Genomic DNA, 23,378 nt, shown 5'->3' with positions numbered 1-23,378 from the left:
AGCATGCTAAGCCTCATTTTTCCATTTTCTATACCACTTCTCGTGTTTGGGGTCGCAAGGGGCTAAAGTGGCTTCGGCACCTCTTGCACTGGACGGTACCTAATCGGCCGAACACCGATCCACTTACTACTGTCGCTTTTCCACTGACAAAGCATATACTGCCAGGTACTGTTTCTTGTAGCTCCAAGCGGCAAATCTTGTTACGATACGGGTGAGGTATAACACTGCTTGTTGCTCATTGGTCGAGTGTCATCATTGTAACGTTTGATGACGCGTGGCTAGAAATGACGTCAATTAAGTTCACCGAGCCGTCTGGAAACTGCAGCTGTATATACTCCACATCGTCCAATTTGAAAGTCTGTTTCCTTGCTGCACTTAAGTCTCCCCCGGAAATGACATTGGTCTCCACACAGGCTGAGAAGAAAATACATAGGCTCCTTCTCCTCTACTGTTTTTGTGAGCATGTCTCGTTGTGACTGATGCATTCGACGCAGTGACGCGCAAAAAGCAGCCTATATCTCGGTGCGATCGCCAGTCAGTCGCAGAGATCGGGACGAGGGCATTTATCCCGAAGCAAGCCCTCGGCATCCCTGTGAAAGTCAGCTATATGCACGACCGACTACCAGTAGCCAACTGTAATCCCCTGGTTTGCCTTTGAAACAGCCGAGTAGGTATATGACTGGCATATGCCCATGTTTCATTGGCTTTGAGGCACAAAGCATTGTTTCACAAATTCTGCCGAGTAACAAATAACCAGAAGTAATCTGAGCATTTCTCTTGATCTATGTGTTACTTCAGCTGATGAATAAATACCTAGACGTGCGTATCAGTTGGGGGGAAAAAAAATAAAAAGTTGGATTATGCATGTGTACATTGTTTATAGTGCATTGCCACAGGCTGAAAAATAAAAAGCACATAGCGGGAAAGACAACTGGACTGTACTTTTTTTCCAGCCTATTGAAAATGCAGACGGCTCCCGTCATCATTTTCTATTCAATTGCCACGATACGCAATTCCAAATTGCATGCAAAGAAAATATCTTTTGTAGTGTTGTTTAATCATACCGATCAGAAGAAGCGTGAAGAAACAAGACTTTTCAAATCTGTTCTCTCCTAAGGACCAATGTGTCCAATGTGGACTTGAAGCAAATGTCCTCTACCGAGCCCAATCACAAAACGTTCTCCACTTCGAAGCTTCGCTGCCATTATGAGTGAAGATTCCCACCTCTACACGCAGCCTCTGCTCCACAGAATGCATGTACGAGCCACAGTGGGAGGTTGGGACAATCTTGAGACTCAAATAGCAGCCACTAGCAATGGATCCAAACATGCTCCCCCCTTTGGGAAACCTACTCATTACGTCTGGGAAGAAGGCCCACAGCAGGACCTCTTAAGTAAGATCGAGTAGAACAGTCCACCACGATAAAGTGGGATGCTCTTTTGCACCAATATGACACATGGGAAGTCGCGACACTACACGCCCGTCAACTACTGCTCGTTGTTATTGTGGACTTTTGGGATATGATCACATCAGCAGAAATCTTGAAATAGTCAACGTGGCTAAACAGTCCAAAGACAAAATCATCTACTGGCATTGCATACGGGATTTACTGCGCAACCAGGAGCAACGATTTATCGCTAGCGAATACAATGGAAGGGACTCGTATAAAATGTCGTTATCGTTGAGGCTTTGTGCCAAATGAGAGGGTGTAGTCGAGACACTCCCTCCCCGCATACCTGCGATCAGCTCCCGCTTGCCTTCATCCAGGTGAGAGGAAACCACGTCCCCCATGGCCGTAGGACAACCACCAAAGACCCAACCGGTTAACAGGCGTGTCGATTCCGGGTCGAGTGTGACGAAGAGTCCCGGCAGCAACGCAATTCTTCGACCTCGACCAGAAGGGGGGGAGCTTGAAGGTTTCCTCTGGAGAGTCGCCAAGGCCACGACGCCGCTGCTGCTGCCGCCGCCGCCGCCGTTGCCGCTGCCGTGTGTCTTGCTAAGGTTTTGTTCCGAGCACTAGAAGAGGGAGTGCCAACACCCTGGCGGCAGGCGGGCAGGCGGGGAGGAGGAGGAGGAGGAGGAGGACGGTTGTTGTTTCTTCCGAAAGTCGGGGCACACCTTCTGGAAGTCGTCACTGGTCCAACGTGTTCAGGCGGCCCTCATTTGGGTGTGGCCACGAGCTGCGAGGTTCCAACACAACACTCGACACTATTGAGGATTTACATACTCTACTATCGTTGTTGGAAGATGGAAGGCCGACTCGTGGATTTGGGGCCTATCACACATGACGTGTATGACGCTTTCCATACACTTTAGGGAATGTCATTTCAAACACACCTGACATGTTCGCTTCATTTTGAACCATAATGAGGCCAATTGTATTGTTTCGCTATGAAAGATGTGCGCCTTTGTCCGCAGTTTTGTCTTCACGGAGTGTGATGTTAATGCGGAGAGATACATGCTGCCCCCGTGCGGACGCTCTTGTACATTACAAGCGCACCGGTGAAGGCAATACTGTAGTTTGAAGTGGCGGCTTGTACAGCAGCGCTGAATTTTCCATGTACTAGTACGCGCTTTGCCGGCACTAGTAAGACAATGAAGCACACCTGTAGAGTGACTAGGTCGCATTGAAGCACTATATATGTCTGACTAGTAGTTGTATGTGTACCTAACGACGGCGTTAGGTGTTTTCTATATGATCAATTCCAAGTTCCTCAAATGAAAGGCATCGTCTACGGCTATTCAAGCGCCCCAATGGCGGAAGGATACGGTGTGACGTCTCCCTCCTCCGCAGTGACGGGAGGAGGAGGAGGAGGAGGAGGAGGAGGAGGAGGAGGAAGACAACTAGAGCGAGGACGCACTCGACCCTACACTCGGCACCATCATGGCACCTATCGGATTAAAGGCGGTGGTCGGAGAGAGTAAGAATCTTCCTTTTATTATCGCGAATTAGCCTCAATGAGCCTCCGCGGCGCAGCGCTGTGAGTGTAAAATGGATTTGTTGTCTGCGAGCGACTGGATGGCGCAGGATGAGGACGCTGCTGACGTCTCCTCTGAAATGCTGCCAGTGCAAGTGATGGAGTCTCGGTGCTCCATCTGCGCCAATGTCAATCAGCGATAACTCACTGATGACTGATGTGGAACTCCTCCTCTGGCATGATGGACAATTGCTTGGGGGGTGCAAATGTACTACGCTCGTTTAGCCTTAATCGACATTTAGTTGCATCGCATCACCGTCGTGACGGTGCTATAGGTCTGGCGAAGAAAACGAGCTTCTTGCGTATTGATTGGCTCATAACATTGACTAATGAGCAATTTGAATGCTTTTGATTACTATGTTATTGGAAGTGGATCTGAGAGGTTTGTGCCTCACCCTTGATGGAGGATGCGCCAAATGCGTAAAACCCGCTAGACGCCCAAAGGCCGATACAAGCTTCGATCTGCTGTATTGCACGTTCATGGCGGAAGATATCCAAGACCATTCAATTGCCTTTCATGGCCCCAATGCAAGAGAGTGTCCGCAGTCCGCGTTGTCTACCGGATTCCGTCCAGAAAGAACCACGACATTTTCCATGCATCTCGTCTTTGTTCAAGGCGAATCTGAGCACCTTTGCACCGCCACTGACAATTTAGAATATGTATTGTCCGGAGAGGATGCTCCGTTAGGCTCTGTGTGTGTGTTGCTGATGCGGGCCTAAATACGGCGGCGCAGCTCCATCCTCCTCTCGGGCCGACTGGATGCGAGTATACCGATACTCGTCTTGCCTGCAACGACACCCTTCTTGTCAGATATTTTTACAGCCATTGATATGTGTGCCTGTCATATTCTTAAGGGCCCTTTCAAGTGGAAAATCTGGATTATTTCAAATGATGCTAACACCATTTGACATAATTCATGTGCATGGTTTTTTGGTGCTTAAAGCTGAAAATCACATTTTGCAGCACAGTGATGTCATTTTATGACAACGCAATAACGGTATTTTTCATTTTCTTAAATCATGCCTTGTGCTATAGTTTGTGCTCTATAATTTGTCCTTCAGCAAATAATGCATCCCGCATCCTGTTTCTATCACACGCTATCTTGGACTTCGGGCAGCTATATATATATAGGAGTGAAAATGTGTTTTTCCCCTGAATCTCATAACACTGACTAGGAGTTAGAAATATAATTGCACGTAAAACGGTCTACTGTACGGGAAGCCTTGTGATCAGTTGAGTGAAACACAGTGCGAAAGTCGAGTTCTCGTTTGTGCCATTTCAACAGGATATCATCATATGCATGCAGTTTTGTACCAGCGGCCTTTTCTTTTGCAATATCATCCATATTTTGGGAAAGAACCTCCTGTGAGAATCATGGCCAAACACCTCCAATGTCTTCTATGCGTCGGCTATTTGATTGACTAAGGCTTTGTAACTGGCACTTGCACAGCTGTGCAATTAAGTCAAGCCAGGTGCTGCATCCTCTTAGAAGCGGTTTCAGAACACTGAAAAAGGGTTCCAACAACTATCGTAGGTCAGTAGCTGGGCCTGGGAAGCAGTGGCCGAGGTGAAGCTTGGCTGGGAGTGGCGACGAGAGTGACCGTCACGGGTCCTCTCTGCAGCAATGGATGTAGAAGATGGGCGCGGGGGATGGGCAGTGTGCAGCACTACACGACTCGATATGAGAGAGCAGAAGGAAAATGATCACTCGGCGTGTGCTACAAGACAGGGCTGTTATTATTATTATTATTATTATTAGGATTATATTTTTGTAGATTGGCTTTTCAGATGGAACTGCAGTCCTAAATCTTCATTGCTGTACAACCTATAGCTGAAAAAGACCAATCGTCGCTACTTTGTCGTCTGTGACCTGTGATATTACAAGACTAATTCATATTTAAAATATGGCTATACCAGGATTATATTTTTTTTATTGTATTATTTCATTTCTAAGTAGACATGGGCGAGTACTGATACCAAGTACCAGTATCAGGCCGATACCGCCCTTATTTCAAGGTATGGGGTACTCGTGAAGGTTGCCGATACCGGCCACCGATACTTACGGCAAAGTCATCTTTCCTTGCCAGTAGTTAGCGTAACGCCGTGGCACTTTCAGCGAATCGTCCAAGGTCTTTGTTCCCAATGATCTGTCATTGTGTTGATTGAAGGTTTATGCGTCAAAAGTATTCGGGATATTGGCACTCGATATCTGTGAGTACTCCAGGATGAATACTCATAGTTGTATCGGTCTGAAAAGAGTGACATTGAACATCCCTATTTTTTGAAAAATAGGTGTAAGTCAAAGCTTCTCACAATTCCCATTACCTTGCTTTCTTGATTGGCTAGGAGATTGACCGATATAGATAAAAAACCTTCCTTGCCCTCTACTGGGCTGCTCTCGCATGCCCAAATCCTGCATTGGGATGATTGCTTTATATTCCCGGTCCATCCGGTTCATATCGCAGCGAGATAAATAGACACGCTTTCAGGCATCTGCGGGCGAACATCATGGGTTTGGTGAGATAGCTCAAATATCCTGACTGAAACAAACCACACGATGATCCCAAAATCCCAAGGGAGTTGAGGTTCAGCTGTACACTTGGTAAAACTTCCTCGAAGCTCTTTGCAGAAGAGCGGGAAGCTGAAGCAAGGAAGGACACGCAGTGTTGCACGCAAAACAGTATTATGGAGATGTGGAATGACCTGGGAAACATCACGGAAACGCAGCATCGGCCCTCGACCCTCGACCCTCTGTGAATCACGCGGGCACAATACATATGCTGCGCACACACACGGGTCCACAGTCGCCGTGGTTACAGAGCACGCTTGACATAGAGCTAAGTTCTAAAACAGGCTTCTACAGGTGTATTGTAATTCGAATGAAATCGCTCACTCGTGTGCTGCGTCAGAGCTGGCGGGCGTCCTCCTCCTCCTCCTCCTCCTCCTCCTCCTCGCCCCACTCTCCTTCGCTCACCAATCACCATCGCCCTCGATTTCAACTGCTGGACAGCGAGCAGAGGCGCAGTGGAAGAGAACAAGGGTCCACTACCTGCACTGCGTGCTTTTGTAGGAAATGTAGGAAATGTGACAAAGATGAAGAAGGGGATGATTTGATTCCATTGTTTGGGTATTTTGTGGAAAAAAAGGGGGGGGGGGGGGGGGGGGGGAAATTGCGTTTTCTTACGTTTGTTGAAACAGTCATTATGTCTTGACAGTTGGCCTGCACGATTTTGGCCAAAATAATCATCCCGATTATTTTGATCAACATTGTAATCACGATTATTAATCACTATTCTTCCTCATGTTAGGGGAAATCCTTACTTTTATTGGGCTTCTTTTCAACAAAAAGTATGTAAACAGTTTTCAGTGCAAAATGAATCTTTCAATAAGGATAAACCATAGATGATCATACAAAAATACATTCAAAACATTCTACTTTACCAAGGGCTAAATAATAAATAGATAGGGTGTTACAAACTTAATAGACGCAAATGCAGTCTATGCCTAAAACGCAATAACATGAGGCTGCAAGCAGCGACTTTTCATTTGAAAATCCCCGTCATCAATATCGTGAATTGTCAAGGCCGGTACGTCTCCGTTGTTCCCGTCCGCCGTTGGTCAGTCACAAACAGTTGGGATTTCCCTCTCTAGTGACTTCCAGCGGTTTTTTACACTCGAGGCAGCCGCTTCAACGCCAGTTAATAGTGTCTTACCGCGGTGACACGCCGTCTCTCCGCTAGCTACACGATAAGACATGATAAATATGATCGGTGAAAAAAAATCTGCTGTCTGTGGCCCCATCTCGTGCCTCTATTTTGATATACAATAAACCACTGTGCTAAGGAAAAACAACCAATCGGCGATAGAGGGCGTGGCGTATGAGGTGTCGATCATTTGGTTGCACACTCGCGGGCAGACCTATCACAGCGTTGACCTGTTATCCCAGAAAAGGAGCTTTAGGAGTGTTACATGGCACTAAATGGTATCGGGTTGGAGTTTTATTTGGGGGTGGGCCAAAGAGTGTGCGACAAATGACTGAGCCCTCGTAAGCCACGCCTTCTGGCCTTCTGGCCTTCTGGATTGTTTGATTTTCCTCGCTCAAAGTGCTTTCTTGTACGCTATATGGTATTAGAGGCACACGATGGCGCCAGGAATGGCTTATGTTTCCACTGATCACGTTTATCATGTACTATCGTGTACTGCTGTCCAGTCGTAATGACTCTTTTCACAAATATACGCAAAAGTGTTTTTGGGGGAAATTGCAAACTTCTGATGCACAATGAATAGTGCAACTGAACTGAGCTTTTTCACAGTTCATTGTATTTATAGAGCCGTCCTTGCGTTACAAAAAATTGTCAATGACAAAAACGCGTCAAAGTCAAAAAAGGAGCTGTGGTGTATTTGTTGCTGATATTTTCCAAAGAACAACGCTCTGGATTTTATCTGGACCATCTACCAGTTGTATTATTGGATGTTTAGCGAGTTGCTCCAGATTATATTTAATAGTCCATCCATCCATTTTTTCCCCCATATATATATATATATATATATATATATATATATATATATACTGCTTGTTGTCATTAGGGTCATAGTTGGGAGAGGCGGGGTATACCCTGTACTGGTCGCCAGTCCATCAAAGGCCACATATACACATATACACAAACAAGCGCTCACACTCATTTTAGAGTTTTCAATTATAAAAGCGATGGGGATTGGTATGTATGTAGCGTTTGCATGTTTTGAACAGATTTTACACAGTTCACACAACAATGAATACATCGTGTATCTCGCATGACTCTGCACGATGCATTCTCTGTACACAATAGCTCCCTTCTTTCATCAGTAAAGACTTCTCTTTTCCATCCGGAAAAGTTTGACCGGGCTTCTATCAAGCGACAACTTGGGATCATTTTGGTTACTTTAATTATGTGCTATGCAACAGATTTACAGCCATACTAGTCTAACGTGGTTTGACCAAGCACTCCGGTTTCCTCCCACATCCCAAAAACATGCGTGGTAGGTTCATTGAAAACTCTCAAATTGCCTGTAGTGGGGAATGTGAGTACAAATGATTGTTTGTTTATATGTGCCCTGCGATTGGCTGGCGACCAGTTCAGGGTGTACCCCATCTCTCGCCCAGAGTCAACTGGGATTAGGGTTAGCACCCCTGCGGCCCTAGTAAGCTTAAAATGGGATTGAAAAAGATTGTAGTATGTTTCAAGGCCTTTGAAACTGTCATACGTATGTTTTTTGTCCCGAATTACCATGCTACACTTTTATTATGAAAATAATTTGTCTCTAATCCATCGCATCCATCCATCCATTTTCTACCGCTTATCTGGGGTCGGGTCTCGGGGGCAGTAGCTTTAGGAGGGACGCCCAGACTTCCCTCTCCCCAGCCACTTCATCCAGCTCTTCCGGGGGGGGGGATCCCGAGGCGTTCCCAGGCCAGCCGAAGGACGTAGTCTCTCCGGCGTGTCCCGGGTCGTCCCCGGGGTCTCCTCCCGGTGGGACGTGCCCGGAACACCTCGCCGGGGAGGCATCCGAATCAGATGCCCCGGCCACCTCATCTGGCTCCTCTCGATGCGGAGGAGCAGCGACTCTACTCTGAGATCCTCCCGGATGACCGAGCTTCTCGCCCTATCTCTAAGGGAGAGATGCGGCGGAAACTCATTTCGGCCGCTCGTATCCGGGATCTCGTTCTTTGGGTCACGACCTGCAGCTCGTGACCATAGGTGAGGGTAGGAACGGAGATCCACCGGTAAATCGAGAGCTTCGCCTTTCGGCTGAGCTCCTTCTTTACCACAACAGACCGATAGAAAGTCCGCATCACTGCAGACGCTGCACCGAGCCGCCTGTCGATCTCCCGTTCCATACTTCCCTCAGTCGCGAACTAGACCCCGAGATACTTGAACTCCTCCACTTGGTGGAGGAGTTCATCCCCGACCTGGAGAGGGCACGCCACCCTTTTCCGACTGAGGACCATGGTCTCTAATCTATCAAGGATTTTTCTAGCAAAACAGGTGTCAAATACTTTTCAACTAATTTCCAAATCACGTCACAGAGGACTGTCCTGATGTAAAATGTAATGAAAGATACCCCTATGTTATGTGGAGGTTTCTGGTTATGTTTTTAATATCAGCACTGTCACGTCCTCTCTTGAAGGTGAAAGTCCGCGAAGGGAGGAGAACCTTGTGGCCTCTGTATGTATACATTTTTCTTAACTCTTGTGCCCTCAATTTCTTCCTTTCAAGGTTCAACTGCGAGGATATGTATCCTGTTAAACTGGACGGGGTAGCAAATAGGCGGCTTTTGTGTGTGTGTGGTTGACACAGCTGTTTCACTGTGTTTGATCAGGCCCCTTCCCCTCTGTGGCACTGGCGCTTTCCTGTATTTTCCCAACTACAAATCACATTATTGTCTCCTAATGGCGAGTGCAGATGCTTTGCCTCTAACTCCCTGTGAAAATGTGTGTTCTACTTCCATTATAACATCATTTGCTTAAGTTCAATGCTGACTCTGCCCGACTTCTTTGTCCATAACATACAGTATGTTTATTTTCACGAGGAACCAGAGTAGTTAAAAATAGTGTGCATAGTGAAAGATGCAGTCAGCTTTTATTCTTCCACAGTAGTACGGAATCTAAGTACGTGTGATTTCAGTGACAGTGGTTTGCAACCTTTATCATTGAGACGATATAAACAAAATGCCCAAATGCAAAGTGTGAGGATACATGGAGGAAAAGGGAGGCCCCTGTCTCATCCTGTGGTACGAGAGCCACTGCTTCTTGGAGTCGAAGTCCCATTTTTAGAAACCAAAAAGTGCCTAGCAGAGACTTTCGTTTGTTTTTATTTTGCTTCGTGTGGCCTTCCACAGCAGGTTAACTAACACCCTCCGTGTTATGTGGGCACTATTCCAGGATCACCTCTCCCACCCACAGGAGGTCAGCTACAGTTCCCGCGACTCACAGAGGGCTCTCGCCCGGACTCTGCCAAATCCTGCTTTTCCCTTCTTGCACTTTCTCTATTCGTCGCTGCCATCTTCTCGACTCGATCTAATATGAACCGACCGACTCTCGGAAATATATCAGATGTGTAGAAACGCAGATATATTGAAATAGCTTATACAAGAGACCGTGATCCTCTTATCGTGTTGTAGCAAGGGCTTGAAGGGTATTATGATCGCAGTGACATTGCATCCTGTTCCTAGATAAATGTATCCTTGATGGTACGCAAAGGAGTCAGGTCAGTTGAAGTATTGTTACATGACTTTTGAGACCTGTCATTGGATTGTGGTTATGAACCTTGTTTGAGTCGTCCATGCTATTATCGTGACGTTAGGGCTCCATGTGCATGCAATTCAGGGTTTTAGAGCGAGCTGCAGTTAGTTAGTTATCTTTGAGGGCTGTCAATGTTTTTTCCATTAGCCCAACATTCAGCGACAAGAACAGGATTGTCAATGTAGTTGGTACATGTTGTCTTGAATGATTTTCCCACTGGAGAGTAAAGTATATAGTGGATTCAATTTAGAGGCTTCTTACCTTTCTGTTGCAGAAATTATGAATGATGTCATCAAGAAGGTGAAGAAGAAGGGCGAATGGAAGGTAAGAAGCTGCTATAATTACAATGCAATGCCTGCAGCAAGGTTGTCCTCCTAATGGCCACAATGGCAACCGCTCAACATCGACTGTGGCTTCCGAAAAACATCTCGACGATGTCCCTCCAATATTTGATTTTATATATACAGTGGGTACGGAAAGGTTTCAGACCCCCTTCAATTTTTCTCTCTGTTATATTGCAGCCATTTGTTACAATCATTGAAGTTCATTTTTCTCCTCATTAACTCATTCAGTGCCAGCCCTCCCCTTAACATGGATATTTGACTTCTAAACCAGTCAGTGGCACTGAATGTGTTAATGTACACACAGCACCCCACATTGACAGAAGAAAAACTGAAAGATCACACAGCCATAAGTATTCAGACCCTTTGCTGTGAGACTCATATATTGAACTCGGGTGCTGTCCATTTCTTCTGATCATCCTTGAGACGGTTCTCCACCTTCATTGGAGTCCAGCTGTGTTTGCTTACACTGATTGGACTTGATTAGGAAAGCCACACCCCTGTCAATAGAAGACCTTACAGCTCACAGTGGATGTCAGAGCAAATGAGAATCGTGAGGTCAAAAGAACTGCCTGAAGAGCTCAGAGACAGAATTGTGGGAAGGCACAGATCTGGCCAAGGTTACAAAAATATTTCTGCTGCACTTAAGGTTCCTAAGAGCACAGTGGCCTCCATAATCCTGAAATGGAAGACGCTTGGGACGATCAGAACCCTCCTAGAGCTGGGCGTCCTGCCAAACTGAGCAATCGGGGGAGAAGAGCCTTGGTGAGAGAGGTCAAGAAGAACCCAAAGATCACTGTGGCTGAGGTCCAGCGATGCAGTCGGGAGATGGGAGAAAGTTCTAGAAAGTCAACCGTCACTGCGGTCCTCCACCAGTTGGGGCTTTATGGCAGAGTGGCCCGACGGAAGTCTCTCCTCAGTGCAAGACACATGAAAGCCCGCATGGAGTTTGCTAAAAAACACCTGAAGGACTCCAAGACGGTGAGAAATTACATTCTCTGGTCTGATGAGACCAAGATACGACTTTTTGGCCTTAATTCTAAGAGGTATGTGTGGAGAAAACCAGGCACTGCTCATCCCCTGTCCAATACAGTCCCAACAGTGAAGCATGGTGGTGGCAGCATCATGCTATGGGGGTGTTTTTCAGCTGCAGGGACAGGGAGACCGGTTGCAATCGAAGAAAAGATGAATGTGGTCAAGTACACGGATATCCTAGACAAAAACCTTCTCCAGAGTGCTCAGGACCTCAGACGGGGCCGAAGGTTCAACTTCCAACAAGACAGTGACCCTAAGCACACAGCTAAAATAACGAAGGAGTGGCTTCAGAACAACTCCGTGACTGTTCTTGAATGGCCCAGCCAGAGCCCTGACTTAAACCCAATTGAGCATCTCCGGAGAGACCTGAAAATTGCTGTCTACCAACGTTCACCATCCAACCTGACAGAACTGGAGAGGATCTGCAAGGAGGAATGGCAGACGATCCCCAAATCCAGGTGTGAAAAACCGGTTGCATCATTCCCAAAAAGGCTCATGGCTGTCTTAGCTCAAAAGGGTGCGTCTACTCAATACTTAGCAAAGGGTCTGAATACTTCTGGCTGTGTGATATTTCAGTTTTTCTTTTTGAATAAATCAGCCAAAATGTCAACAATTCCGTTTTCTTTGCCAATATGGGGTGCTGGGTGTACATTAATAAGGAAAAGAAATGAACATAAATGATTTTAACAAATGGCTGCAATATGACAAAGAGTGAAAAATTGAAGGGGGTCTGAAAACTTTCCGTACCCACTGTTTGTGTAATTGTTTGTGTATATGTGCCCTGAAATTGGCTTGGGATCAGTCAAGAGCGTACCCCACCTCCCACCCAAAGTCAGCAGGGAACGGGTCCAGCTCTCCTGCAACCTCAATGAGGAAAGTGCTCTAGAAAATGGATGGATGGATTCATTGCAGTTGTTTGTATATTGTGTGTTGTCTCTTATTTCCAGGCCCTGATTGTGGACCAGCTCAGCATGAGGATGTTGTCCTCTTGCTGCAAGATGACAGACATCATGACAGAGGGCATCACCAGTAAGTGAAATGGCCTCACCCAACGTCTTTCCATTTAACACCGTGCTTCTGCAAGTGCAACTGGAATAACAATGTTTCTCTTTACCGTCCAACTAGTTGTGGAAGACATCAACAAGCGACGAGAGCCTCTTCCCAGCCTAGAGGCCATTTTTCTGATTACACCGACAGAGAAGGTTAGCGGGCCAGGCACGCATTCGTTCTCTCTCATTATTCCAAATGTTTGTCGTGGTCATGCTAAGCTGCACACATCCCAGGGTTTCTTGATTCTCTATGGTTGTGTTTCAGTATTGCCATTTGAATATTCGTTTTTAAAAACACTATAAAATGTGTTGCGCAGAGCTTGCGCTGTTTGTAATTTCACATGGATGTGCTGGAACAGCTCATCCGAAAAGACACACTGATCAGAGAGCATGGCCAGACACGGGAGGAGAATCAAGGTGGCTTTAATATTGACACACAATTCCAATTGAATTGTGTGCTTGAATGCCTGACTCAGTCCGCCTTGCACTGTCTGGTATATTCCTGTTTTACAGTATATAGTCCTCACACTCTGTTGACAGGCTTCGATGTAGAAAGGAACACAATATAATAACTGCTGTGAATACTGCCAACGGACTCAATCAATACTTCTCTTTTCTTAGAACCCCTTAGCTGCAAAACAAGATGCCTGACGTAAAATAATGCCTGAAAAAAGACCCCTTAGATGCCCAACAAGTATCGTGACTTAAAATACCTGAAATGATCATCATACGGGGCCGGTTCTAGGAATACATACTTGAGGGAGCAGGCAGAAATGTTAAGGGTGCACCATGTGACAGCATGTTTTTATTTTGTTATTATTTATTATCATTAGGCGGCACAGTGGACGACTGGTTAGAACGACTGCCTCACAGTTCCGAGGACCCGGGTTCAATCCCCGGCCCCGCCTGTGCGGAGTTTGCATGTTCTCCCCGTGTCTGCGTGGGTTTTCTCCGGGCACTCCGGTTTCCTCCCACATCCCCAAAACATGCATGGTAGGTTGATTGACAACTCTAAATTGCCCGTAGGTGTGAATGTGAGTGCGCATGGTTGTTTGTTTGTATGTGCCCTGCGATTGGCTGGCAACCGGTTGAGGGTGTACCCCGCCTCCTGCCCGATGACAGCTGGGATAGGCTCCAGCGCGCCCGCGACCCGCGTGAGGAGAAGCGGCTCAGAAAATGGATGGATGGATGGATGGATGGATTATTATCATTATTTATTAGGCCGCTAACTTAGCTATTGCTCCACGGCATCTCTCACTACTGTAAGTTGGGTAACACACTAATAACACACAGGTACTGGCTATGACTGTCACGTGTGGGGAGTAGCTGGACCCAAGAGCAGGCGGAGGCAGATGTAAAAAGATGAACAGTTTATTGAGGAAAGGTTATGGAGGTGGTCCTGGATGTGTTGGCAGGCGGCGGCGTGGACATGTGGCAGGCAGTGGACAGAACAGGCGGCTGGCTTGGTGGTCAGGAACACCGGGGAGCACTCAGAACGAGGAGACACAAGAGTTAACAACCGAACGAGGAGTTAATTGGCTTACTTGAGTAAGGTGGGCCATGGTACCACTAGGAGAGGCTGCAATACTAGGATTTCTGGGAACAGGCAGGCTTATATACACCGGTGGTGATGAGGCTGATTAAAGACAGAAAGGGGAGGGGGGAGAGAGAGAGGACGCAAAGCGCCCTCCCGGCTCCAATAATGGAACTGCAGGGCAGTATATGACAATGACCCTTATACAAGCCCAATTCCAATGAAGTTGGGATGTTGTGTTAAACATCAATCAAAACAGAATACAATCATTTGCAAATCATGTTCAACCGATATTTCATTGAATACACGACAAAGACAAGATATTTCATGTTCAAACTGATCAACTTTATTGTTTGTAGCAAATAATCATGAACTTAGAATTTTATGGTTGCAACACGTTCCAAAAAAGCTGGGACAGGGTCATGTCTACCACTGTGTTACATCACCGTTTTTTTTAACAACATTCAATAAACGTTCGGGAACTGAGGACACTCATTGTTGAAGCTTTGTTGGTGGAATTCTTTCCCATTCTTGCTTGATGTACAGCTTTAGCTGTTCAAAGTCCGGGGTTTTCATTGTCGCATTTTACGCTTCATAATGCGCCACACGTTTTCAATGGGAGACAGGTCTGGACTGCAGGCAGGCCACTCTAGTACCCGCACTCTTTTACTATGAATGTGGTTTGGCATTGTCTTGCTAAAATAAGCAGGGGCGTCCATGAAAAAGACATTGCTTGGATGGCAGCATATGTTTCTTCAAGACCTGTATGTACCTTTCAGCATTAATGGTGCCTTCACAGATGTGTAATTTACCCATGCCATTGGCACTAACACAGCCCCTTACCATCACAGATGCTGGCTTTTGAACTTTGTGTCCATAACAGTCCAGATGGTTATTTTCCTCTTTGGCCCGGAGGACACGACGTCCACAATTTCCAAAAACAATTTGAAATGTGGACTCGTCGGACCACAGAACACTTTTTCACTTTGCAACAGTCCATCTTAGATGAGAAGCCGGCGACGTTTCTGGGTGTTATTGATAAATGGCTTTTGCTTTGCATAGTAGAGTTTCAAGTTGCACTTACGGATGTAGCGCCGAACTGTATTTACTGACATTGGTTTTCTGAAGTGTTCCTGAGCCCATGTGCTGATATCCTGTACACATTGATGTCGGTTTTTGATACAGTGCCACCTGAGGTATCGAAGGTCATGGGCATTCAATGTTTTCGGCCTTGCCGCTTAGAGTAATTTCTCCAGATTCTCTGAACCCTTTGATGATATTATGGACCGTAAATGATGAAATCCCTGAATTCCTTGCAATTGTACGTTGAAGAACATTGTCCTTAAACTGTTAAGACTTTTTTCTCACGCACTTGTTCACAAAGAGGGCTTCGGAGAACACTGCAGGTGTTCCAGCACTCAGGCCTGCTCTCTGGCCCACCATGCCGTTCCCACTCGGATTTTTAATGCAACACATACATTTGCACATTCTATAGGGAGCTGGTTGGACGGGTGGGGTTGCCGATTGCGGGTCATCAATGCCCATGACCGCCTCGCCTCACCCCACCTGTCTCCACAATTTGAATGCATGACATGCCACCACACACGATCACGGTACAGGGATAGTGTGGGGGGGGGGGGAGATTATTTGGCGCGGGGGGTGGTGGTCCTGTACTCGTGCCCCTCCCTTTGGGACTGGTCAGGGCGCTTCGGTTGGGTTAGGTGGCCTCCCTGGGTTCTTCTCCCTGGTGGCGTCCCCCTACGCTGTTGTAACACATGCACAATGTGGTTTGGCATTGTCTTGCTTAAATAAGCAGGGGCGCCCATGAAAAAGACGTTGCTTGGATGGCAGCATATGCTTCTCCAAAACCTGTATGTGCCTTTTAGCATTAATGGTGCCTTCGCAGATCTGTAAGTTACCCATGCCATTGGCACTAACACAGCCCCATACCATCACAGATGCTGGCTTTTGAACTTTGCGTCTATAACAGCGTTGTTTGTTTCTATGTGCCCTGCGACCAGTTCAGGGTGTACCCCGCCTCTCGCCCGAAGATAGCTGGGATAGGCTCCAGCATGCCTGTGACCCTTGTGAGGATAACGCGGTACAGAAAATGGATGGATGAATTTGTTAATTTTTTTTCCCCCCATTTTTTTTGGGGGGGGGGGGGGTAACCAATCCCTAAAACACAATTTGGCGGTCTATCTCCACTTATTCAAGAATATTTTGGGGTTTATATATATCTACTGTATATAAATTAACCACTAAACAGTCGTTGACGGTTTATACCCGCTATATATTTATAAATATAAAAGATCACTTTGGCTAAGCTCCAGAGATGCAGTCGGGAGATGGGAGAAAGTTCTAGAAAGTCAACCATCACTGCAGCCCTCCACCAGTTGGGGCTTTATGGCAGAGTGGCCCGACGGAAGTCTCTCCTCAGTGCAAGACACATGAAAGCCCGCATGGAGTTTGCTAAAAAACACCTGAAGGACTCCAAGATGGTGAAAAATAAGATTGTCTGGTCTGATGAGACCAAGATAGAAATTGTTGGCCTTAATTCTAAGTGGCATGTGTGGAGAAAACCAGGCACTGCTCATCCCCTGTCCAATACAGTCCCAACAGTGAAGTATGGTGGTGGCAGCATCATGCTATGGGGGTGTTTTTCAGCTGCAGGGACAGGGAGACCGGTTGCAATCGAAGAAAAGATGAATGTGGTCAAGTACACGGATATCCTGGACGAAACCCTTCTCCAGAGTGCTCAGGACCTCAGACAGGGCCGAAGGTTCAACTTCCAACAAGACAGTGACCCTAAGCACACAGCTAAAATAACGAAGGAGTGGCTTCAGAACAACTCCGTGACTGTTCTTGAATGGCCCAGCCAGAGCCCTGACTTAAACCCAATTGAGCATCTCCGGAGAGACCTGAAAATTGCTGTCTACCAACGTTCACCATCCAACCTGACAGAACTGGAGAGGATCTGCAAGGAGGAATGGCAGACAATCCCCAAATCCAGGTGTGAAAAACCGGTTGCATCATTCCCCAAAAGACTCATGGCTGTTTGAGCGCAAAAGGGTGCTTCTACTAAATACTGAGCAAAGGGTCTGAATACTTCTGGCTGTGTGATATTTCAGTTATTATTTTTGAATAAATCTGCAAATATTTGAACTATTGCGTTTTTTTCTGTCAATATGGGGTGCTGTGTGTACATTCATGAGGGAAAAAATGAACTGAAATGTTTTTATCAAATGGCTGCAATATAACAAAGAGTGAAAGATTTAAGGGGGTCTGAATACTTTCCATACCCACTGTATTCAATTCTAATGGACGTGAATGATATGCGGATTTTTTATATTTGTGGTCTGGCCCCGTCCCTGTTCCCAGTGTACTGGTCAAGTATAGTGTATAGGTAATTGTTTGCATCACGCTTACCCGGAAGCCTCCATCAGACCTCCTCATGTTTCTTCTGTTTCTCCTTCCACAGTCGGTCCATACCCTCATCGCAGACTTCAAGGACCCTCATTCAGCGAAATACAAAGGAGCCCATGTTTTCTTCACTGACTGTGAGTATTTGCAAGATGGCTCAATGTTTTGGTTGTACACTTTTGGATGTTTCTCTATCTTGGATGCATTTTGGGTTTCTTTTATTTCTCAATGTGCTGCTTATTATTTTTATTTTGGTTCTTTCTCTCTGTGTCCCTATAATTTTGGCTTCAGAACAGTGAAGTATCACTGGGTTTATTTGTGGGCTTGTACTAAATGAGTTGCAATTCCTAAAACATTCAAATAATGGATAATGATGTTCCTCTCCCTACTAGCGTGTCCCGATCCTCTGTTCAATGAGCTGGTGAAAAGCCGCGCTTCCAAAACAATCAAGACGCTGACAGAGATCAACATCGCCTTCTTGCCCTACGAGTCTCAGGTAAACATCTGTGAGTTTAGTCAAGTTCGGAAACTGGTGAAAACAACAAACCCTTGATGACCTCTTGACATTGCTTCATGAATATTCCATTCAGAGACTAAAAATGAATTATAGTCCTTTTCTTGATCCCCTCCAGAACTTCATAATGTCCAAACTGTAAACGCACTATTTTAGAAGCAACGTTAATATGGTATGGGATGGTAGTATTTATTGTCAGTCCTCAACATATGTGGACCATACAGAGGGCCGAAATGACTTCTCTAAGAAAAGAAAAGAGTGCACAAAAACAAACAAACAAACAAACAAACACACAACATCCATTCATATATGCTATTTGTCTTGTGAAGCGGTTATAGATGAAAGTAGCTAATCAGAAATGGCTGTTTACACGGCAGTGCCGTAGTCACAGTCTTCTATCGAGAAGTTGACTGTTTAAGCGTAAACAATCAGCTATTTGGAGATCGATGGTGTGGATTGGACAGCTGTAAAGGACAGGTACAAGAATAGTAGCACAGGGAGAGAAAAGGTAACGACCGTTGTTCACTGAACACAATGCCGCTGAGTCACCAGACTCGTCGTACCTTTATCAGCTCCCCTCTCTGCTGTTGTCTTTTGATTTCAGAAATCTCACCCCCTTGCCCTGAGTATGTATAAAACTGTCCTACCCATCCCCCCGCTACACCAACTCCCCCTCGACATGTATTTAATATTGTTTTTTCTCATCCCACAATGCTTTGCTCCATTTGTCTACTGTTATTAATTCAGAGTCAGTGATTTTCTGCTCCAGGCAAAGTGCTGCCTCTAAGCCCCGCCTACATGCTGATGCACATTCCCATTTTGGAGGAGCCAAGAGCAACACAGCGAGTGTTGGTCGATTGTAGCACGACTAACACAGGGACCCTTCTGCAGTGCAGATGCGTGGTCGTGTGACTGTAGGCAGATGGTGATTGATGGAGGCGAGGAGAAGAGAAGAGGAAAAATCATGAGCGAGGGAAGGAAATGAGGCAAGGACATGAGAGATGGGCGATTGGGAGGACTAAGGGGCAGGCCCATAGAGGACACCCATGGGAGATGAGAGGAGACAAAGACATTGGTGGAAAGAAACAAGGACATATTTAAGTCAAAGAAGGCAGAAGCATTGTCAAGCGGACGGGAGGATAGAGCTTTTTTTTTTTTTTGCACATTTATGTCAAGCATGGGCTTTTTAGGTTTGGTGGTTATTGTGGCCGCAGTAAACACCTCACACCCTCCTGCCTCCAACTACAAAGCAAGAACAAAAGGACACGCAAAGAGAAACTGCGCATGTGATAATGTGTCATACAATTAACTTGACTGTAAACTTGGAACATTTCTCCATCAACCAATCCATGGACATCGGTGTGTCTAGTCTAGTGTTGTGCTCGAGACCACACTATCCGAAACCAGGACTTGGCCAAGACCACAACTCACCGCGGCCGAAACAAGACCAACATTTTTGGGAGTCAAAACCAAGACCTTCAAAATGTGCTCTTGAGACCGGTCTCAGTCGCAACGCCACAAGTTGCAGTCATTACGGGGGTGCTGGGGGGTTGGTAACACGTGAATTGAAGGTATTTTGTGCTCCTCCTCATCACATTAATGAAGAAGCTGCTCTGCGGCGGACTAGACAGAAAATACAGAGTCTGGCCAGTCTCTTGAGACCGAGTCGAGTCCATGACCTTCAGAATGTGACCAAGACCCGAGAGTGTTCCAACACTAGTCTTTTTCATCCAAATATCCTCTTGAATAGACACCTTGATTAAATAAAACCCCTCTGTATTTGTGTGGAATGGTTTTTGGGGTTTTAAATCAGAAACATATATTTTAGTCTGTGACAAAAATTGGTGCTCGTAAAATGAGAGAAGAACACGGCTGAAAAATCATAGAAATGACAGTGTCATTTAAAGAAGAGGGCGTTCGTTGTATGAGAAGCTTCGGGCGATTGAGTACGCAGAAGACAAACCTTTGAGCCATGGCAAAAAACCTGGTGTAAGTTGTGTGGTGATTTCCGTACAGGTGTACTCTCTGGACAATGCTGATGCCTTCCACAGTTTCTACAGCCCTCATAAGACCCAGCTGAAGAATCCTGTGATGGAGAGGCTGGCTGAGCAACTGGCCACGCTGTGTGCCACACTGAAGGAATACCCCGCAGTCAGATATAGAGGGTGAGACGCCGCTAAATGGCCACCTAAAAATACAAGAACAATGTTGCTTGTTGTGTATGCTTTATATGACTTGCTGAGACAGTGGATATTTAACAATAATCTACTATTGATAATAAAACACAGCGGGAGGAAAAAGTATGTGAAGACTTTGGAATTTCTTTAATGTCCGCATAAATTGATCATAAAATGTAGTCTGATGAGAGTCGTCTTAAATTAATACAACACAAACAATTATGTTTTCATATCATTACATATAAACATTCACAGGACAGGGAGGGAAAAGTAAGTGAACCCTTAGATTGAATAACTGGCTGCCCCTCCTATGGTAGCAACAACCTCAACCCAACGTTTAACGATCAGGAGGAATTTGAGACCGTTTCTATTTACAAAAGTGTTGCAGTTGAGCAAGATTCCTGGGATGTCTGCTTTGACTAGCTCTCTTGAGGTCATGCTACTGCATCTCAATCGGGTAGAGGTCGGGGGCCTCAGTTAACAAAGAATGCAAACGGTCCGTACGCACACAGGCACACCTGTAGGGAATTGGCCTAACATTTAAAAAATCAACAGTGTTACTGCCGCTACACTAAAAAATCTCCTGTGAATTTACTTCATATCATTTTCGGGGAAATGACATCAGTTTACCACATTTTAATCATGTACAACCAATTCTAAAGTAAAATGAAGGGTCTTTTTTCAGTGTGGTGGCGGAATGTTGCTGAGAGACAAAAACTGTTGCATCTTTTATTGCGAACAAAATACAACACGTGAACAAATACAATAAAATGAGTGGTTTAATGTGTCTTTTGTTTATTCCTCTATACAGTCGGCGGCAGCCAGCCACACCTCTCCCCTGTCCCTCGGGTATTCATACCCGAGGGACACGTAGTTCAAAAGCCATGAGCCGCATCATTTAAAAAGGACTGACGAAACATAACATAAAATCATCCACAAAGTGAAAAATCAGTATAGCCTGTTTTTGATATTGAGTGAAACCGGGGCCTCACTCATCAAAGAATGCGTAGGATTCTGACCGAAAGTGTGCATATGTAGAAAAGCTGAAAATTACATATGACCCCCCAAAAAATTCCCCACATCCACCTGTGGGGAATTTTCGTGATACGCACACCTTTTAGGAATTTTCCTTGGTAAGTACCACTTAGGAAAGTGCGCACAAAATCAGCTCAAACAATTTCTCTGAGACAGAAGTCGACATGCTTACACACACTTTCAGTGGGAGACAGGTCTGGACTCTTGTCAGGCCAGTCGAGTACTTCTTTTACTACGAAGCCACGCTGTTGTAACATGTGCAGAATGGGGCTTGGTGAAATAAGCAGGGACGTGCCTGAACAAGACATTGCTTGGATGGCAGCATACCGTGTGTTACTCCAAAACCTGTATGTACCTTCCAGCATTAATGGTGCCTTCACAGAGGTTATTCTGCCATTTCGCCCAAAGTCAGCGAGGATAGCTGGGACCCGAAATTTGTCACTTGTATTTATTTATGACAAATGCTTCCATCTGTGTGTATGTCCATATATCAGGGACTACAAAGACAATGCAACCCTGGCTCAGCTGGTTCAGGATAAACTGGACGCCTACAAGGCTGATGACCCCACCATGGGAGAGGTGAGTCTTATTTCTGCACTTTGGTCCAAGGTTTGTATCAATGAGATCAAGTTTTCTCCATTGGACACAATACTTTTCGGTAACATAGATTAGTCGTGCTGAAGAAATAAATGACAGCTTGAAAATATTGATAATATTGTATGTCTAAATTTTCAGGGTCCAGATAAGGCTCGTTCACAGTTGATTATCCTGGACAGGGCCTTTGACCCCGTCTCACCTGTCCTGCATGAGCTCACCTTCCAGGCTATGGGCTACGACTTGTTGCCCATTGAAAACGACGTTTACAAGTATACAAAAATGATGGATTTTTAGATACTATTGGAGTTGTAAGTAGAAATTAGACCTGCTGGGTTTGTACTCAAATGTTCTGAATTCTACTTTTGCTCAGGTACGACACCAGTGGCATCGGAGATTCCCGTGAGAAGGAGGTTCTGCTGCATGAAGACGATGACCTGTGGGTGAGCCTGAGACACAAACACATTGCAGAAGTGTCCCAGTGAGTACTTTTCATAATCATCCATACATCTCGGTATTTTGAATGCCGTATCCGGGAATATGCCAACGTTATCTTGTTTCTTTGGCATAAAGGGAAGTGACACGCCAGCTGAAGGAGTTTTCCTCCAGCAAGAGAATGAACACTGGAGAGAAGGTAATGTGAATCATTCATTCATTCCTCAATCAAAAGTTTGACTCGACCTCTAAGTTCCCTGTGAATCTTATTTCTTGATCATACCAAGATATTCTGGACAATTCCAAACTTCTAAATGGTAAAGGAAGAAGGGCTTTTACACTCATCCAAGAGAAACAGTGAGGCCAATCCCTTTCTATTTTTGCTATAAATTGAAAACATTTGGATTTGATATCAAAAGCTACATCTGGAGGTCATGGGCTTTCATGGCTTCTTCTTAGAAGGGTTCCTTAATCTTCTTTGCTATAACACATGGCGGCCGCAAAATTAAGTCAAAGAAACTGATACATTACAGACAGCTTTTGCCAATTTGAAGAAAGCTGCACCAAACTGATTGTTCATCAGGTGAAAAAAAAGTGGAAGATTTTCTCCACAACTACAGAGCATGGATTTGACCTGCTAAATGGGAGACGGAAGGGAGTGACGTCCGAAACAACGAAAGAGGCTGCGGCGGAACCCCTGGGAAAAAAAATCACGAAATAAGAATGCAGAGGTTTTGTGACATTGGTTGGTCCCAGCCTTGATGCCGTTATTACAAGCAAATGATATCTGGTTCCAATTTGGTCCATTCAAAATAATGCCGTCTTACTGTCTAACGCCTAGATCCGGCTACAGGATATTAGGCCCCGATATCGGCCCGATTCGCTATTTCCCAAATCAGGCCGACATATTTTGTCGAAAACGACAAAACTTGTCGTGTGACATAATCCACAACCGACGATTTGGCCCAACGATGCCAAAT

General features: G+C 45.5%; 2 protein-coding genes across 4 annotated transcripts in view; one reads left to right on the top strand and one right to left on the bottom strand.

Moving 5' to 3' along the window:
- Positions 1-2,153, bottom strand: part of niban2a (niban apoptosis regulator 2a) — a 56,667-nt gene extending 54,514 nt beyond the window's left edge. The window contains exon 1 of the mRNA XM_061747762.1: positions 1,737-2,153. Within this exon, the coding sequence (XP_061603746.1) occupies positions 1,737-1,791 (55 nt within the window). The 5' untranslated portion in view covers positions 1,792-2,153. The remainder of the gene's footprint in view (positions 1-1,736) is intronic.
- A 613-nt stretch (positions 2,154-2,766) lies between these two features.
- Positions 2,767-23,378, top strand: part of stxbp1a (syntaxin binding protein 1a) — a 37,511-nt gene continuing 16,899 nt past the window's right edge. Inside the window, exons 1-11 of one of the 3 annotated variants that reach the window (XM_061747763.1) lie at positions 2,767-2,921; positions 10,536-10,585; positions 12,585-12,666; positions 12,763-12,839; positions 17,702-17,780; positions 18,036-18,139; positions 20,174-20,322; positions 21,864-21,948; positions 22,105-22,235; positions 22,337-22,444; positions 22,537-22,597. In XM_061747763.1, coding sequence (XP_061603747.1) covers positions 2,885-2,921; positions 10,536-10,585; positions 12,585-12,666; positions 12,763-12,839; positions 17,702-17,780; positions 18,036-18,139; positions 20,174-20,322; positions 21,864-21,948; positions 22,105-22,235; positions 22,337-22,444; positions 22,537-22,597 — 963 coding nt within the window. In that variant the 5' untranslated portion in view covers positions 2,767-2,884. Of the gene's footprint in view, positions 2,922-9,166; positions 9,186-10,535; positions 10,586-12,584; positions 12,667-12,762; positions 12,840-17,701; positions 17,781-18,035; positions 18,140-20,173; positions 20,323-21,863; positions 21,949-22,104; positions 22,236-22,336; positions 22,445-22,536; positions 22,598-23,378 lie in introns of those variants that run through there. The other 2 variants (XM_061747764.1, XM_061747765.1) reach the window with 2 other exon arrangements.

The sequence above is a fragment of the Phyllopteryx taeniolatus genome, chromosome 15 (genome assembly GCF_024500385.1).
Source record: "Phyllopteryx taeniolatus isolate TA_2022b chromosome 15, UOR_Ptae_1.2, whole genome shotgun sequence".
Lineage (NCBI taxonomy): Eukaryota > Metazoa > Chordata > Actinopteri > Syngnathiformes > Syngnathidae > Phyllopteryx > Phyllopteryx taeniolatus.
This window is presented reverse-complemented; position numbering and strand designations above follow the sequence as displayed.